Source organism: Mesoplodon densirostris, chromosome 4, assembly GCF_025265405.1.
Source record: "Mesoplodon densirostris isolate mMesDen1 chromosome 4, mMesDen1 primary haplotype, whole genome shotgun sequence".
Lineage (NCBI taxonomy): Eukaryota > Metazoa > Chordata > Mammalia > Artiodactyla > Ziphiidae > Mesoplodon > Mesoplodon densirostris.
This window is the reverse complement of record NC_082664.1, coordinates 68,563,411-68,582,239: the sequence shown is the minus strand read 5'-3', so window position 1 is coordinate 68,582,239 and position 18,829 is coordinate 68,563,411. Positions and strand designations below refer to the sequence as shown.

At 36.8% G+C, this 18,829-nt stretch overlaps 1 protein-coding gene across 6 annotated transcripts in view; it reads left to right on the top strand.

Annotated features, from left to right (window-relative positions):
• NUBPL (NUBP iron-sulfur cluster assembly factor, mitochondrial) overlaps window positions 1-18,829 on the top strand; it is a 346,077-nt gene that overhangs the window by 296,706 nt on the left and 30,542 nt on the right. For all 6 annotated transcript variants that reach the window (XM_060096336.1, XM_060096333.1, XM_060096335.1 and 3 more), the window contains one exon: window positions 14,404-14,489. In XM_060096336.1, the coding sequence (XP_059952319.1) occupies window positions 14,404-14,489 (86 nt within the window). The remainder of the gene's footprint in view (window positions 1-14,403; window positions 14,490-18,829) is intronic.

Genomic DNA, 18,829 nt, shown 5'->3' with positions numbered 1-18,829 from the left:
GACTTCCCTTTCTTTCCCACTAAACTCCTTCATAATACCATAGGATCACTCCCCCAAAACCTTATATACTCACTGCCCCCTCTTTCCTTCCTTTACTTTCCAAAATCTCTAACTTAACATACATTTAACTCTCACTAAAAATGTCTTTCCTACCCAGTCAGTGGGTACCCCAATCCTGCATACCCTTTATTCTAAATGCCTACTACTTACCATTTTCCCCAAACCCGCATTTAGGAAACATTTCTCCCTCTTTGGAATTCACGTAGCATTTTATTTGGATTGTTCTATAGCACTTCTTATGTTCTCTGTTCAAAACTTGCATAACTGGGCTTCCCTGGTGGCGCAGTGGTTGAGAGTCCGCCTGCCGATGCAGGGGACACGGGTTCGTGCCCCGATCCCGGAAGATCCCACATGCCGCGGAGCGGCTGGGCCCGCGAGCCATGGCCGCGGAGCCTGTGTGTCTGGAGCCTGTGCTCCGCAACGGGAGAGGCCACAGCAGTGAGAGGCCCGCGTACAGCAAAAAAAAAAAAAAAAAAAAAAAAAAAAAAAAAACTTGCATAACTGTGTTATCTTCTCTACCAGACTGTTACACACTGGAGGGCTAAGGCTCTGTTTCATTCATCTTTGTGTTTCTCACAATGCTAAACTCAGTGCCTTCCTGTGACCACTCAGGAAATTTTGATCAGTGAATGAGTGTTTTATCTGTGTTGGTATTATCTTCCCAACTAGGTGGTAAGCTGCTTGAATGCAATAATTTTTTCCTATTTATCATAGTATTTCTTAGAGTACCTTGGGCAATGGCTTATGCAATTAATACTGATTGAATAAATGACAAAGCTAGTTGACTAATTGTCACTGTTTATGTGAACAGATCTGTGCCCCCTTATCTTTCTTACCATCCTGCTAACTCACTCCTGTGATCTCTCCCACCCCAACTGCTTTTACTTAAGAGCATTTTTTCTATGTGTAAGTTAAAGAAAGCATTTATTTTTAAAAACATACATTTTATTTCACTCTTCCTTTGAGAGAAAAATATTTTCACTTTAGGGATTTCTTTATGCTATCTTTTTTCTTGTACTATGTATAACATCCTTGGGGTTAGTTGATACCTTTTAGTATTAACTTTTTTTGGTGTCTGGGATAATAGTGTGCATGTGGGCAGTTGTTCTTTGGTTACATGCAGGCTCTGTATTAAATTACTGGTGAGAATCACTAGCATTGCTCCATTGTAAGATTACAATAAATTCTTTTATTTACTTGCAGGGATATTTAGCAAGGTGTTAAGTACCTCTCTCTTTATCCTTACCTGTGGAACACCTGCCTACCCCATAGACTTATAAGGATCAAATGAGATAATGAATATAAAAGCTCCATCTAAATGTATGGTATTTTTTAGAAACTACTTGAACACTTTAAAAGAGGTTTTCAGACAAAGATGTCACAAAGAAAGAAAACTACAGGCCAATATCACTGATGAACATAGATGCAAAAATCCTCAACAAAATACTAGCAAACTGAATCCAACAGCACATTAAAAGGATCATACACCATGATCAAGTGGGGTTTATTCCAGGAATGCAAGGATTCTTCAATATACGCAAATCAATCAACATGATACATCATATTAACAAATTGAAGGAGAAAAACCATATGATCATCTCAATAGATGCAGAGAAAGCTTTCGACAAAATTCAACACCCATTTATGATAAAAACCCTGCAGAAAGTAGGCATAGAGGGAACTTTCCTCAACATAATAAAGGCCATATATGACAAACCCACAGCCAACATCGTCCTCAATGGTGAAAAACTGAAACCATTTCCACTAAGATCAGGAACAAGACAAGGTTGCCCACTCTCACCACTATTATTCAACATAGTTTTGGAATTTTTAGCCACAGCAATCAGAGAAGAAAAAGAAAGGGAATCCAAATTGGAAAAGAAGAAGTAAAGCTGTCACTGTTTGCAGATGACATGATACTGTACATAGAGAATCCTAAAGATGCTACCAGAAAACTACTAGAGCTAATCAATGAATTTGTTAAAGTAGCAGGATACAAACTTAATGCACAGAAATCTCTGGCATTCTTATAATATACACTAATGATGAAAAATCTGAAAGTGAAATTAAGAAAACACTCCCATTTACCATTGCAACAAAAAGAATAAAATATCTAGGAATAAACCTACCTAAGGAGACAAAAGACCTGTATGCAGAAAACTATAAGACACTAATGAAAGAAATTAAAGATGATACAAATAGATGGAGAGCTATACCATGTTCTTGGATTGGAAGAATCAACTTTGTGAAAATGACTCTACTACCCAAAGCAATCTACAGATTCAATGCAATCTCTATCAAACTACCACTGGCATTTTTCACAGGACTAGAACAAAAAATTTCACAATTTGTATGGAAACACAAAAGGCCCCGAGTAGCTAAAGCAATGTTTAGAAAGAAAATTGGAGCTGGAGGAATCAGGCTCCCTGACTTCAGACTATACTACAAAGCTGCAGTAATCAAGACAGTATGGTACTGGCACAAAAACAGAAACATAGATCAATGGAACAGGAAAGAAAGTCCAGAGATAAAACCACGCACATATGGTCACCTTATCTTTGATAAAGGAGGCAAGAATATACAGTGGAGAAAAGACAGCCTGTTCAGTAAGTGGTGCTGGGAAAACTGGACAGGTACATGTAAAAGTATGAGATTAGGACACTCCCTAACACCATACACAAAAATAAACTCAAAATGAATTAGACCTAAATGTAAGGCCAGAAACTATCAAACTCTTAGAGGAAAACATAGGCAGAACACTCTATGACATATATCACAGCAAGATCCTTTTTGACCCACCTCCTAGAGAAATGGAAATAAAAACAAAAATAAACAAATAGGACCTAATGAAACTTAAAAGTTTTTGCACAGCAAAGGAAACCATAAATAAAACCAAAAGACAACCCTTAGAATGGGAGAAAATATTTGCAAATGAAGCAACTGACAAAGGATTAATCTCCAAAATTTATAAGCAGTTCTTGCAGATCAATAACAAAAAAAACAAACAACACAATCCAAAAACGGGCAGAAGACCTAAATAGACACTTCTCCAAAGAAGATATACAGACTGCCAACAAACACATGAAAGAATGCTCAACATCATTAATCATTAGAGAAATGCAAATCAAAACTACACTGGTCAGAATGGCCATCATCAAAAAATCTAGAAACAGGGCTTCCATGGTGGTGCAGTGGTTGAGAGTCCGCCTGCCGATGCAGGGGACACGGGTTCGTGCCCCAATCTGGGAAGATCCCACATGCCGCAGAGCGGCTGGGCCCGTGAACCATGGCCGCTGAGCCTGCGCGTCCGGAGCCTGTGCTTTGCAACGGGAGAGGCCACAACAGTGAGAGGCCCACATACCACACACACACAAAAAAATCTAGAAACAGTAAATGCTGGAGAGGGTGTGGAGAAAAGGAAACACTTTTGCACTGTTGGTGGGAATGTAAATTGATACAGCCACTATGAAGAACAGTATGGAAGTTTCTTAAAAAACTACAAATAGAACTACCATATGACCCAGCAATCCCACTACTGGGCATATACCCTGAGAAAACCATAATTCAAAAGAGTCATGTACCAATATGTTCATTGCAGCTCTATTTACAATAGCCAGGACATGGAAGCAACCTAAGTGTCCATCAACAGATGAATGGATAAAGAAGATGTGGCACATATATACAATGGAATATTACTCAGCCATAAAAGGAAATGAAATTGAGTTATTTGTAGTGAGGTGGATGGACCTAGAGTCTGTCATACAGAGTGAAATAAGTCAGAAAGAGAAAAACAAATACTGTATGCTAACACATATATATGGAATCTAAGAAAGAAAAAAAAGTCATGAAGAACCTAGGGGTAAGACGGGAATAAAGACACAGACCTACTAGTGAATGGACTTAAGGACATGGGGAGGGGGAAGGGTAAGCTGTGACAAAGTGAGAGAGTGGCATGGACATATATACGCTACCAAACGTAAAATAGATAGTTAGTGGGAAGCAGCCGCATAGCACAGGGAGATCAGCTTTGTGGTTTGTGACCACCTAGAGGGTTGGGATAGGGAGGGTTGGAGGGAGGGAGACGCAGGAGGGAAGAGATACGGGAACGTATGTATATGTATAACTGATTCACTTTGTTATAAAGCAGAAACTAACACACCATTGTAAAGCAATTATACTCCAATGAAGATGTTTAAATAATTAATTAATTAATTAAAAGAGGGGTTTTTTGGGGGGGGCGCGGATAGTGAAATGTTGTGAATTACAAAGAGCCTTTATATGAACTTTGCATTTCTCCAAGCCATGTTGAGAAAGAAATTAAGTGTTTTATACTTGTAAAGAGACATCCTTTTGCAAAATTCATGGAGGCAGACCTGTACAAGCAAAAAGACCTTCTTTCTGAATGCTAATTAGCAGCTCTTTGTATGTGTTCGATTTTGTTCCATGGGATAGATGACAAGCTTATTATATGAAGAAACTTTAACGAAAAAAATATCATCCTCTTATTTGTGTTTTAATCGTGTAGCAACAATAGTGATAAATGTGTTGACAGTAGTATTAGTGGCTAATGATTTAAATTTGAGCTTATGTGGACTACTGAATCATTACATACTGCAAGTGCCTTGTAGTTGTAGTAATTGCTAGAGGGAAAGGAGACAGAATAGAGTGTGGCAAATAACCAGTTACAGTCTTTGGATTTACTCTTGTCTTGTTGAACCTGCTAAGGGCAAAAGCCAGAGTTATCAGTGCTGGTTTTGTTTTGTTATTTTTCTTACTTTTTTTTTTTTTTTGGTAATACAGTTTGCTGAGTTTTTGCTTGTTGTTTGTTTCACTTGTAAATTAGTTGGTACCATATATTGAATTGGGTAGATTCCATTGTTGACTTCCAGGTTTTTGGTTTTTTGTTTTTTAATGAATAGTGATGAACTCTTGGGAATTATTGAACACTTAACTGCTCATTCATAATGGAAGAGGATTAATATTTCTTTGAGTAACATTATAAGTTCCTTGAAATTTTTGAAAATATATGCACTATGCTAGTATTTGAATTCTAATAAATGTTGCCTAAAATATTTTTCTTCCTTCCTTTGCTTCAACTAAGATCCTCTATATGACTATCTGAAGACTATCTTAATTTGACTTTAACTCTTGGAATTAAGAGTTTATGGCTCTCATGAAATCTGTGAAGCATATTTTTGTTTTTTGAGAGACTGGAGAGTTTTAGTAATTTATTCATATTAAGGTGCTATATTAGTCAGGGTCCTGGCTGGAAAGAGATGACACATCTTTAAAGGAATTAACAGAGTGGGTTTAATGAAGGGACTAGTTACTGAGGTGTGGGCAGCATTAAGGAAACCAACAAGAGATGGTGAAGTACCCAGAGACTAGTGACAGTAGGAATTTTTACTGTCTCTCTGCCTGAAGGGGCAGAGAGTGAACTGTGTCAGTGGGACCTGGCGACTGCTGAAGCCATGGAGGAGGAGCTGCCTGTTGGGATTTGTGGCCACAGAGGAACAGAGCCAAGGTCAGAACTCCTGCAAGGCAGGGAGGGTGCAGTTGTGTGTGGTACTAACAGTACTAGAGCCTCTTTCTCCTCCCACAGCCTCCTATCCCGCTGATACCTCCTACTGGCAGATCCTTATTGAAAACCAGAGGGTAAGGAAACTCAGGTGATACAGTCCACAGAGGTCAGCTACCTGGGCACTGATCAGGGCAGAGAATGAAACAGAGCTTGGGGAAGGTGGAGAGGAAGGAAGTGGAGCACAGCAAGTGGAAAATATCCAGAAGTTTTTTTTTTCTTCATGATCATCATTATAACTGTGAATTACTGACTTGCAATACATGAAATACAAAGCAAAGATTCCTGCCCTCTAAAAGTTTGAAGCTAATACAGATATCAGTAGTACAGTCAAATTAGTGAAAATCCATGCTATCAGAAAGCAAAATTTAACTGTCATCAAATTAATGAATAGAATATTTATATTGGAGATAAACTCTTATGTAAGTATATTTTGTTGCAGTGGGGAGTAATGGATAGAAGAGTTTATTCTGATAGGGTAGAGTTATGAAAAAAGTTCTCCTTCACTTCATTAAATAAAGATTGATGCAGGAATAAAACTTTTGGAAATGGTTCTTATAAGAGAAGGGACAAAGACTGAACACTCACAAGGGGAGCAACATGATCCCATCTTGGTCCTCTCTCTTTTTCTTCCAGGGGAGGACAGAGAAAACAGCCAAGTAGTCCTAGTGTGGCTCCTGTCTTGATTTCTTTTCTATAGGGAGGGAGAAGCTACTATATATGGCAGAGTAGTCAGACAATATGCTAAATATCCATGGGCTCAAGAGAAGCTGCACTACCAGACTGGCATTACATTATGAAAATGAGGCGATGCCCTTTCTTCCTGTCTGGACTCTGCAGATAGAAGGAAAGCCAGAGGCTTTTCTGCCTCTCATTCACTTAAATGAGATGGGGTGGGAATTTTAAATTAAGCCACCTTAATATTTCAGTCATCATTTAAAGTGAAAGGCATTTATTGCTTGTGAAAGGCATTGGGCCTTTTGCCACTTTAACTGAACTCCTATTCACTCATGATAGATTCTTAAGAAAAAGCTGTACAAGTCCACACTAGTATTTTCCCCACCAACAGCAGTTTGGCCTCAATTATCTCTTTTACAGTAATACTCTTTGACTGCCAATTTGGACAGTAGTTTTTATAACATGAAAACCTATTGGGGTTTGGAGAATCAGAAACTTACTGTTGCCATCATTAAATAAGTAAATGACCATGGGCCATATTTGGCTACTTCGGATTTTTGTGCTGTTTTTCCCCTACATTTTATAATTTACAATTACCTCAAATTGTAAAGCTTGAAACATGCTTGTACCTAATAGGTGGTAGACTTAGGTCATAGCTTTTCCTGGTATTCAGAGATAGTAAATCTTCATTATGTTTTCAGTTTGTAGTGTGAAACTTTAAAGGAGACAGTCAATTTTGGACTTCTTCCAGGTGTCTTTCCATGCAAATGTTGGACAGGATTATAATTAATGGATATTTGGCAAAGAATCGCATGATGTGGAAGAGAATTATTGTTTTATCCATCAAATTATAAAAATTCTTTCCAAAATTAATTTGTTTTGTTGTTAGACAAATTGTAGCCAAGGGTTAAAGACTAGGAATTGTATTCCAATGTTTTATCCTTTTTTTAAATACAATTTTATTTATTTATTTTTATACAGCAGGTTCTTATTCGTTATCTATTTTATACATATTAGTGGCCAATGTTTTATCTTTAAGGACACTCCTGGTACTCAGTCTGAAACTTCAGTCCTTGTTAGATTGGGAATCAAATTATAAAGCAAATACTGATATAATGCCATTGGTTAATGAACAACAATGTTTCCAATCTAAATTTAAGAAGCAGGGCTCTTGTATTTGGGTCAACATATATTATAGGTAGAAGTTATAGTATGTTAGTTAACAGCCCGAGAATTAACTTTTGAACTATGACATGGAAAGACCCAGGATTTTAAAAACTCCCAAATGATTCTTATATAGTCAGCTTTCAGAATCACTTTGTCTAGACCAGCTTATCTGATGTTTGAATTCCTTGATTATCTAGGCTGTGTTTGGATGGGACGCTTCTGATATAGTTCATTCAGTTTTGTCGTTGAAGAATTTCTAGGCATTTTCTTCATAATATGTCTGACAGCTAAAATTCCTTAATATCTTAAAGTTCAATGAATAGTTAATGGCCAATGGCTAGTCAGATTCATATTAGAAACTACTTTTAAATCTATTAAACATTTATATGTAGAAAAAGTACAAGTCCCCCAGTCTATCATTTAAAAATTTTTGCACTTTGTCATAGATGTTAGAAATTTGATCAGAGTTTGATGTGTAGCTCTGAAGAATGTCTTCACGTCTTAAGTATGACAGTATTTGGAAATGGAGCAAAGCTTTTCCATATAAAGTCTCAGCCTTTATTTCCTGAAATACACCTGGCTAAATAAAGTTAAGGTAATCAGGGTATAGCAGTTCTCCTCTCTGGAGTTTATGTTAGAGAAAGAATATGTATAAAAAGGAATGTGTTTCATTATTAAACAAACAGCCTTTGGTGGTAGCCCCCTGTGAGCACGGGCAGGCTGAGCTTTATGTGCATCTAACAGAATTTGAAATACAAAATATTAAATCTAAGAGCCCAACATGAACAGACACGCTCACAGAAGAGCAAAAGAGTTCTCTGAGTTGAAGAGAAATATGTGTACAACAAGTAGGCTCCCCTAGGTGTTTACTGATCAACATAATGATGGATTCAAGACTGGAGAGAAGCTAGGATTTTATCTTAACTTTACTGGAAATATCAGAAGTTGGGGGGAGGATGAGAATGAAAGAGAGAGAGAGAGCAAAGTGTGAGCATAAGAGAACTGTTTGGTTCCAGCCCAAGCTCTTTAGAATCTCCAGAAGCTTCACCTGTCCCCAGTGGTTCACAGTGAATGTAGTCTGGACCCCCTGGTGAATTCTTTGTTAGCATCATTAAGGTGAGGTGATTGGAAGCCTGTTGACTCCATTATTGAAGAGCCAATATTTATCCCTAAACAGTAGATATGCATCCAGATTCCTTTGACAAACTTGAATTCTTAATTAAGTTCCAAAGTGCAAGTGCTCTCTCTCACCAATGACTTTGAAATACTGTGCTTTCCACTAATTATTGTGTTTTATAATTATTTTTGGCAGCAGTTGACATCATTTCCTATAACAAAATTCATTTCTAAAGTGAGCAAAATGATTGATCTTTAAATTAATAAAGCATATCCCCTTTGTGAGTGTAGTCAATTCTCTCTCTCCTCTGCTAGAATGGAGCATAGAGTCCAAAACAGTGACTCATGAAAGAATTACTTATATTCCCTGTTGAAACACAGTCTGTGGGTACATTTGATGTGACTTTACCTTTTTAATTATGTTTTACTTAATCTGATGCTAATATTGGTGGGCATTCCTTGATATTAAAGCAAATAATGTTTATAATTCAGGAGGTTTGGGAGTGGTAGAGGAGAATGACAGGGGAAAGCTAGAAAATACCAACCTCCTTTATAGTCAGTAAACAATTGTGTTTATGTTAAGCTAGCAGAAAATGATTATTTTCTTTTGCTGCAAGTATCTTTAAATAAGTCAAGGAGCATCAGTAGCAGTAAATATTAGAGCACTGTGAACATTAAGAATAGCAGTTGATTTCTTCTTTTAAGTCTTAGTTGACTTTACACGGACATGCTCAAGGACTGTATAGAATTACTCATCCAGGTATAATTATGGGCAGTTTCTGTTGTACATTTTTATTAGGTTCCAGCACTGAAGTTCTCAATCAAGCCTGGGAATTAGATACAATTTATGCCTTGGAGACTTAGAATGGCATAATTGAGTAATTCCACACTGGTATAATTACGATCAGCCTAACATCTGGAATAATCAATTTTAAATGCTTAACTACTCTGAACTCTGACCCAAATCCAGATATGCAGTTTTTTCCTAACATCTGGAATAATCAGTTTTAAATGCTTAACTACTATGAACTCTGACCCAAATCCAGATACGCAGTTTTTTCCTTTCAATACTCAAGAGAATTGGCAATTAAGACAATACTCAAAATAATTATTTTTTAGGATGTTTACATATTTGCCAGAATCCGATAGACACCTAGCCTCTTACAGTAAATCTCAGCTGATAAAAAGCCCTTACACAGATTACAACTTGGAAAATAACATTTAAACAATATTATTTAATTATTTGGACTTAGACATTTACCCTAGACAATGGATAGAAAATTCTCCATGGGATTCTTGAGATGGGTGTTTTATGATACTGTGTTTTTACCCCCAGAAAATAATTCCATTTTTTGCAAACTAAACATTCTCTTTGTTGCTATTAGCATTCTTTATGGTCAGTAGAGGGAGCACAAGTTTTCTAACAAACCATCACAAACTGAAGTGACATATCAGTGATGGTATAAAGGGGAAAATCCAGGCTAGTTCATATTGGTTCATGTTCCAGGGTCCCTGAGAAAAATTAAAATTTATTAAGTAGAAGGCAAGAAATATAGAGATAAACTGTAATATCAGATATGGAGACCATGTTTTAAGTTGAGATGTATTAACAAGAAAAAAATCAACATAATTCCTTTAATATTTAAAAATATGTGTTGTGATGCACAGATTGGCTAATGATTAATTTTACTGGAGGTTTTGTTTGTCTTTTGTTTGCTTTATTTCTTTATAAATTCCAGAGGTCACTTTAGGGGTATCTGAAATGGTTACTTGTATGATGTACTAAAATTTGGTATAGCTAAAGAGGTGTGATATATGCATGAGCCAGTTATGTTTTTGTATTTTTTAACAAGGGCTAGAAATTTTTTTCTCAGAAGAGTATTCTAAAGACTGACTGTGTTGTGATTAAGGACTTAGTCATTAGCCAAGAACATATATTTCAGGAAAAAAAAACTTACAAAAGTCTTTTATAAATGTGGCTGGTAGTTCCAATGGAATGTTTACATGTTTTGTGAGCATTTGATGGGACATGGAAGATGATCGTTGTCCTTGTCAAAAAGTTACTATGATATATGAGTGGTGCTATTTAGATTACAAAGCAACTCAGGTGGCATAGATGCTTATTTGTGATACTGTGTTAGGTTTAAGTACAGAGGAAACCAAGTCACTTTAATCCCTCTCTCTGGGGTCTTATAGCTATAAAAATAATGTCACCAAGCATTTTTGTAACAGTTTTACATTCTTTTTTAAAAATGAGACAGCTCTTTAAAATTAAATTGGACCAATGGAAATAGGGTCATTGTATAGAGGAGTTAATTGAGATGTATTGAGATTTAGTGAGCTATTCAAGGTTGTATAGTACATTAGGATAGTCAACAAAACCAGAATCCAGAGCTTTTGACTCCTGGTTCAAGGAGTTATGAACTAAGAGTTCATACAGTTGTAGTCTAGAACGATTTCAGAATATAGGAAAATTATTTAAACCCTGATCCTTTGTTAAGTGCCTGTTTTGTGCACAGCATTGTGTTATTACTTTTGTTTGATAAAAAATTGAGAAAAATCATAACCATCCATGAAACTATATTGTGCAGTAGTAATACAAATAGTGGACAAAGGGTGTTTCAAACAAAAAATGTTTATATTATATGAAAGCTAAAGGTGCTTTTTAGGTCTAATGCAATAGAAAACTCCCTGCATACTAGAATATAGTTATGAGAGAATTTGGAGGAAATAGCCAAGGAGGTTTTGCTTCCATGTGAAGAGAATGGCTCTGAGATTGAGGGGCCATAATTTTTGGAGGAGGTAGTCTTTCACACTTGCTTAAATAGGATTACTGAGGCAGTCAGGTTGAACAGGGGTGGTTTTGGAAACTATAGTTAAGAGGGAATGCTAAATCCTATAATCAGAGAGCTAGCTGAGACCTTGAAGACTGTCCTTGCATTAATTTTACAGCTAAGGAAACTGAGACCTGAGTGATTCTGAGTTATTTGCCCAATGTTAGTCACACAGGTGGATGGGGGCAGAACTGGAATTAGTTCCCCTCCAAATGCCTGGATATGATAACAGAATCTAGAAGGTGGCAATTTATGGAGATACATTGGTTGTGAAGAGTAGAGTTGAGTACACTTTTGCAGAGAGGTTATTTCCATCAATCTTTAAAAGAGGGAAAAGAGAAGTATTAATTCATTTTTGGTTTTTTCGGAAGAATAAATCAAAGTAGAAGAATGTAGTGATCCATGGAACAAATTGAAAAGTAGGATGAGCTGCCTGATGGCAAATATGAAAATGACCTTGCTAGCAACTTCTAAGACATTTTTATTAATAACAATAATAAAGATAGCAAAAATGATGTTACCAACACAGCTACCATTTATTGAATGTTTACCCTGTGGCATCATGTCAAGTATCTTATGTACATTAGTTCATTAAATTATTGCACCCTGTGACCTAAGTATTACTATGCCATTTTGTAGATGAAGAAACTGAATCTCAAAGAGATTAAGTTATTACCCTAGTCACACCAGTAGTCAGCTATGGAATAAAAATTTGAATACTGATTCTGTTTGAATTCCAAAGCTAGTGTTTCTGAAACTTAACTAATGAATAGACCCTCTTTCTAAAGGAAAATAATCTGCCCTATGCCCCAAATAGACTTATTTTTATTATTAGACTACTTTAAGCATAAACACAGATTCCTTAAACTTATAGCTCTTATATAATTTTTAAAAACTAAAAAAATAACAAATTCCAGCAAACTTACAAGATCAATAAAATTCAAATTAATGATATTAATATGAAAGATGAAGTTTTTGCTGAAATGAAAATACCAATTGCAAGATGAATTTGTAGCTAAATACTATTGCACAACTGTTGGTGGGAATGTAAATTGATACAGCCACTATGGAGAACAGTATGGAAGTTCCTTAAAAAACTAAAAATAGAACTACCATATGATCCAGCAATCCCACTACTGGCATATACCCTGAGAAAACCATAAATCAAAAAGAGTCATGTACCACGATGTTCATTGCAGCACTGTTTACAATAGCCAGGACATGGAAACAACCTAAGTGTCCATTGACAGATGAATGGGTAAAGAAGATGTGGCACATATACAATGGAATATTACTCAGCCATAAAAAGAAATGAAATTGAGTTATTTGTAGTGAGGTGGATGGACCTAGAGTCTGTCATACAGAGTGAAGTAAGTCAGAAAGAGAAAAACAAATACCGTATGCTAATACATATATATGGAATCTAAAAAATAATAATAATAATGGTCACGAAGAACCTAGGGGCAGGATGGGAATAAAGATGCAGACCTACTAGAGAATGGACTTGAGGAAACGGGGAGGAGGAAGGGTAAGCTGGGGCAAAGAGAGTGGCATGGACATATATACACTACCAAATGTAAAACTTATTTTACAGTTTTGGGAAGCAGCTGTATAGCACAGGGAGATCAGCTCGGTGCTTCGTGACCACCTAGAGGGGTGGGTTAGGGAGGGTGGGAGGGAGGGAGAGGGAAGAGATACGGGGATATATGTATATGTATAGCTGATTCACTTTGTTATAAAGCAGAAAGTAACACACCATTGTAAAGCAATTATACTCCAATAAAGATGTTAAAGACGTTATTGCACAGTTCTTCTGAGTTTGGCGTGCCTATATTGCTACATGCTTTGTGAGAACTTGGTTCCACTTCCACTTTCCTCTATTCTTACTTTTTCAAATTATCCCTTCCGACAGTACTCTTTAACAGCATCATTTGCTCTTCACTTGGTGCCATCAGTTATTTATTGTAAATTATACCTCTGTTCTCCTTAGCTGTGACAAAGAACTGCCAATTTGATGGTTTGGATGCTGAAATGTCATGGCAGTGTATATTTAGTTATAAGATGATGGTCATCCAGGTGATCTGGGATATGTTCATTTTTTTTCAGTTTATTATCTAGAAGAAACCACAAAACTTAAGACTCATAGAGTCTACAAATCATAACCAGGTCTCTGGTGTTTCCACTTACAGAAAAAATTGCACTGCCCTTTCCCTCAAAGCTCTCAAAACCATCTGGTTTCTGTGAGATAATAGTGGAGACCCAGGAAAGCCTCCATCTCCATCTACTCTCAGTGCTGCCTTAGTTCAGGCTACCACTGTTTTGCATCTGAACTTCTGCCACAGCTCCTAGTTTTACCCCACCAAACTATTCTCCACAGTGTATTCTACTCTAGTGAGTTTTCTGTAATACAAACTTCTAGAACTCAGCTTAGCTACCACTTCTTTCTGGAAACTTTGCCCTATTTCTTCTTATCGTCTGCTTCCTGACCCTATCCATTATCACCTTCGCTATCCCCTCCCCTAAATTGAATTAGTTACCTTTCCTTTATTCTTGTTTTATAACTCCATAACATCCTAGGCCTACCTTTATTAAAATGCTTAGTACATTGTGTTGAATCCTTAATTTTTGGGTCTCCCCAAGTAGGGTGTTAGGTTCTTTAAAGTGAAGCCTACGTTATGCATCTTTTATGTAGCACATTGTCTGAAAAGGAGGAAGGTTCTGATGATACAGCTGTGATCTTGAATCACAGGTCAGTTGTAATTTTAGGAGTGAGGAGTCAAAAATAGGCAAGAGCAAAGTAGACATTTCCTTGTCTTTCCCATTCATGTATGTGAAATTTATACAAATTACCTAAATAGTTAATATAGTAGACTCTTTTAGTGTGTAATCAACATAGTTTTGGAAGTAATCTTTCCATAAGGAATTATATGATAGCATCATTTTGCTGTCTTTTTGTTTTCTTTTGGTTAGGAGCTGTGATTATCTCCACACCCCAGGACATTGCATTGATGGACGCACGTAAGGGAGCTGAGATGTTTCGAAAAGTCCACGTACCTGTAAGCATTTACACCTTCATTGTTGCAAAAATCTGAAACACTTCTAACTGAAAAAGCAAATCATTGAGAAATACAATCCAAATTTTAATTTAGTTCTGTGCAGAAATCTGTATGAACACCCTACTTCATTTTAATGGTTACTCTAAAAACACATATATAGGTGCAAACATGTATGCATGTTATATTAATCAAAGAGAATTCTAGAACATCCTTCAGGCATGAATTTTCTGAACAAGTACTACCTTTCTCAATTATTTGTAGCTATCACTGAAAAAATAATAATAAGAGAATTTTAAGAAGTTATTTAGGTAGATACACTTGAACAGATCACTGATGGGAAACAGGTGAAAAAGATAACTTTTTTCCTTCTGTCTTCTACAGTTTAACTCATTTGTAACTCACCATTTTCTTGAAAGTATCTAAGAATTTTGTATACAAAAATGGCAAAAAAATATAAAAATAAGAGAAAGGACAATTAAAATCAGGTGGAGTCAGAAGTGAAGTCTGTAAATAACTTGCATGCCATTAGGGGACTTAAATACATGCTAGAAGTATGCCATGAATTTTCCATCAGCCACGGGGAGAGAAACATAGGACCATTATAAAACTGTCCATTTCCATGAGGTTAAAAGAAAGAGCTTGAAGCACTATTTATAATAGCCAAGACATGGAAGCAACCTAAATGTCCATCGACAGATGAATGGATAAAGAATATCATACTTCGCTTATCATACTAAGCGAAGTAACTCAGAAAGGGAAAGATAAATACCATATGATATCACTTATGTGTGGAATCTAAAGTACAATACACATCAACATACCTGTGAAACAAAAACAGACTCAAAGACATAGAGAACAGACTCGTGGTTGCCAGGGGGGTGGGGGGGTAGGGGAGGGAAGGGACAGGTGTGTGGGATTAGCAGATGCAAACTGTTATATACAGGATGGATAAACAACAAGGTCATACTGTATAGGACAGGGAATTATATTCAATATCCTGTGATAAACCATAATGGAAAAGAATATGAAAAAGAATATATATATATGTATATGTATGTATGTATGTATAACTGAGTCACTTTGCTATATAGAAGAAATTAACACAACATTGTAAATCAACTATACTTCAATAAAATTAAAAAAAAAAAAAGCTTGATGCTCAAGAGAAGCAGAGGTGAGAGAAGAGAGGCATAACTCTCTAGGTCCTCAGAAATAAAAGAAACCCTGTATGTAATGAACACATTTTTGTAACCTTTGTAACCATAAATAGAGGGTTCTTCCTCCTAGTGTGCCTCATCAAAATCAAGTGGACTTGTGCCAGAGAGTGGTTTAGAACAAGAATTTCAGTAAGAAGCCAATGTGATGCTTCCATCTCTATGGCTCCTAGTGGCCTTGCTTAATTCAGGGTTAGATTTTTGAGCTTATAGAGCAGAGCTTTTTGGTTTTATTTTCCATGATGATTTATTACAGGATATTGAATATAGTTCCCTGTGCTATACAGTAGGACCTTGTTGTTTATCCACTCTATATATAATAGTTTGCATCTGCTCACCCCAAACTCCCAGTCCAAACCACACCCCCAACAATCACAGGTGTGTTCTCTATGTCTGTGAGTCTGTTTCTGTTTCATAGATAAGTTCACTTGTGTCATACTTTAGATTCCACATATAAGTGATATTATATGGCATTTGTCTTTCTCTTTCTGACTTATTCTACTTAGTATGATAATCTCTAGGTCCATCCATGTAGGCACAAATGGCATTATTTCATTCTTTTTGATGGTTGAGTAATATTCAATTGTATTTATATACCACATCGTCTTTATCCATTCATCTGTCAATGGACATTTAGGTTGTTTCCATGTCTTGGCTCTTTCTTGTAAATAGTGCTGCTATGAACATTGAGGTGTGTGTATTTTTTGAATTACAGTTTTGTCCGGATATATGACCAGGAGCAGGATTGCTGGATCATATGGCAACTCTATTTTTAGTTTTTGAGGAACCTTCATACTGTTCTCCATAGTGGCTGCACCAACTTACATTCCCACCAACAGTATAGGAGAGTTCCTTTTTCTCCACACCCTATCCAGCATTTGTTATTTGAAGACTGTTTAATGATGGGCATTCTGTGATGGTATCTCTTTGTTGGTTTTGATTTGCATTTCTCTAATAATTAACGATGTTGAGCATCTTTTCATGTGCCTATTGGCCGTCTGTATGTCTTCTTTGGAGAAATGTATATTTAGGTTCTTCTGCCCATTTCTTGATTGAGTTGTTTGGTTTTTTGTTGTTGAGTTGTATGAGCTGTTTGTATATTTTGGAACTTAAGCCCTTGTCAGTTGTATCATGTGCAAATATTTTCTCCCAGTCTGTAGGTTGTCTTTTCATTTTGTTTATGGTTTCCTTTGCTGTGCAAAAGCTTGTAAGTTTGATTAGGTCCCATTTGTTTATTTTTCCTTTTATTTCTTTTGCCTTAGGAGACTGACCTAAGAAAACATTGCTACAGTTTATGTCAGAGAATGTTTTACCTGTGTTCTCTTCTAGGAGTTTTATGGTGTGATGTCTTATATTTGTCTTTAAGCCATTTTGAGTTCATTTTTGTACATGACGTGAGGGTGTGTTTTAACTTCGTTGATTTACATGTAGTTGTACAGCTTTCCCAACACCATTTGCTGACTAGATTGTCATTGTACGTTCCTGCTTCCTTTGTGGAAGATTAATTGACTCTAGGTGTGGGCTCTCTGGGCTCTCTATTCTGTTACATTGATCCGTATGTCTGTTTTTTGTGCCTAGAGCAGAGCTTTTTAGACTGTAGCCAGGGATTAGCTTCAGAGGGTCTCATGATTCTCTCTCCTTCCCCATCCCCACCAAACTGTACACTTTGTGTTTGTTTTGGTATGGAGAGAATTCTTCAATGAGAGCATGATGCAGTATAAGAACCAATGATGTATTAGAATGAATAGACTCTCAGGGAAGCTTTTGTAAATGTTTTTATCTCAGGGGAGCTTCTGAAAAGTATTAAATTGTAGAGTAGTGGAGTTGAGATGATCCTCTTCAACAAGTACCTGTTCTCCCTTGCCAGTTAGTGCAGACCTGTACACAGTTAGTAAGCCATGGAGCTCTGGTTGGATCAACATGCCCTTATGAAAATTGAGGACCCTGGTAAAGATGATGCCTGTGTGCTTACCTCCTAGGTGATCTGAGGGTATTCTCACTAGCAGAGTCGGAAAATGTTTGAGGGCCTGATTTTGTATGAGGATAAATGAGTGATAAAACCCCCCATGGTGTTCTGTGTTTGAAGTTTAGCTTGGAAAAATTTTAAAGCAATGGTAACCAAATGCCCATTTCAGATAGAAAACTGTCTCAATGAAGCACTTAGCTGAACAGTATTATTTCCTATTATGCCCTCCAAGATAAACTAGATGCAAGTAATGCCTACTCAGATAACTAAATAAGATTACTTATATGAGATTTTAAACTGTAAATCAGCAAAAAGTTAGAGCTAGCCACCAAAAATTATGAGAACAAATAATTCATAATCCTTCTTACTGCCACTTCAAGGTCAGGGTAATAGCCATTCTATCAGCATTTAAGTGAATGCTTAGCTTCTCATTCTGTAAGATGAGGGTGGAGGCATGTGTCCAGCTCACTCTAAAGCATCATGAAATCCTTGAGAGAAAAGTTTTTAAAAGAGAAGAAGCCAGACTTTGTTAGGTGGGTGCCACTGAAGGATAAAAGTTGAGGCTGTCAGCAAGGAAGTATTCCAGGTGAAGGATCTTGGGCTGCATAAGGCTCATAGGACTAGTGCAGGATTAGTTATGGAGTAAAGGAGCTGTCTGTGATCTGAAAGTGGATGTCGGAGTGTAAGTTTGCAGAGTCGGAGCAGTCCTGGGTCACGACAAGGTACAGGATATGATTGCTCATGGATGTGTGGCGCTGAAGAGGAGTGGAAATGAAAGTCATTGGAAATGCATGCTCCCTCTATTATTTTTTGACTCTTCCTATACCTTTATTATAGCCCTCATTTTTCACCCGTTTTAGTTATCTGCCTTCTAAACAGCAAAAATTTGAAAAAAGAGGTAGAATGTCTTAATCATCTCTTAACCTGCAGAGCAAGACAGGTGCTCAGTAATCTTTGCAAGTGAATGAGTGAGAACTTTCCAACAGAGAGCTCTGTAAGCAGTTGGAGGAGAGCCACTGTATAGCTGCATTGTAAAGGGAATCCTGGCTTCCAGTAGGATGTGGATTTGATGACCTCTGAGATACTTCTGGCACTCGGAGTCTGAAATTAGAATGTTCCATAAATGCAAAGGAGAAATGTTATGCCTTGTGTATACCACT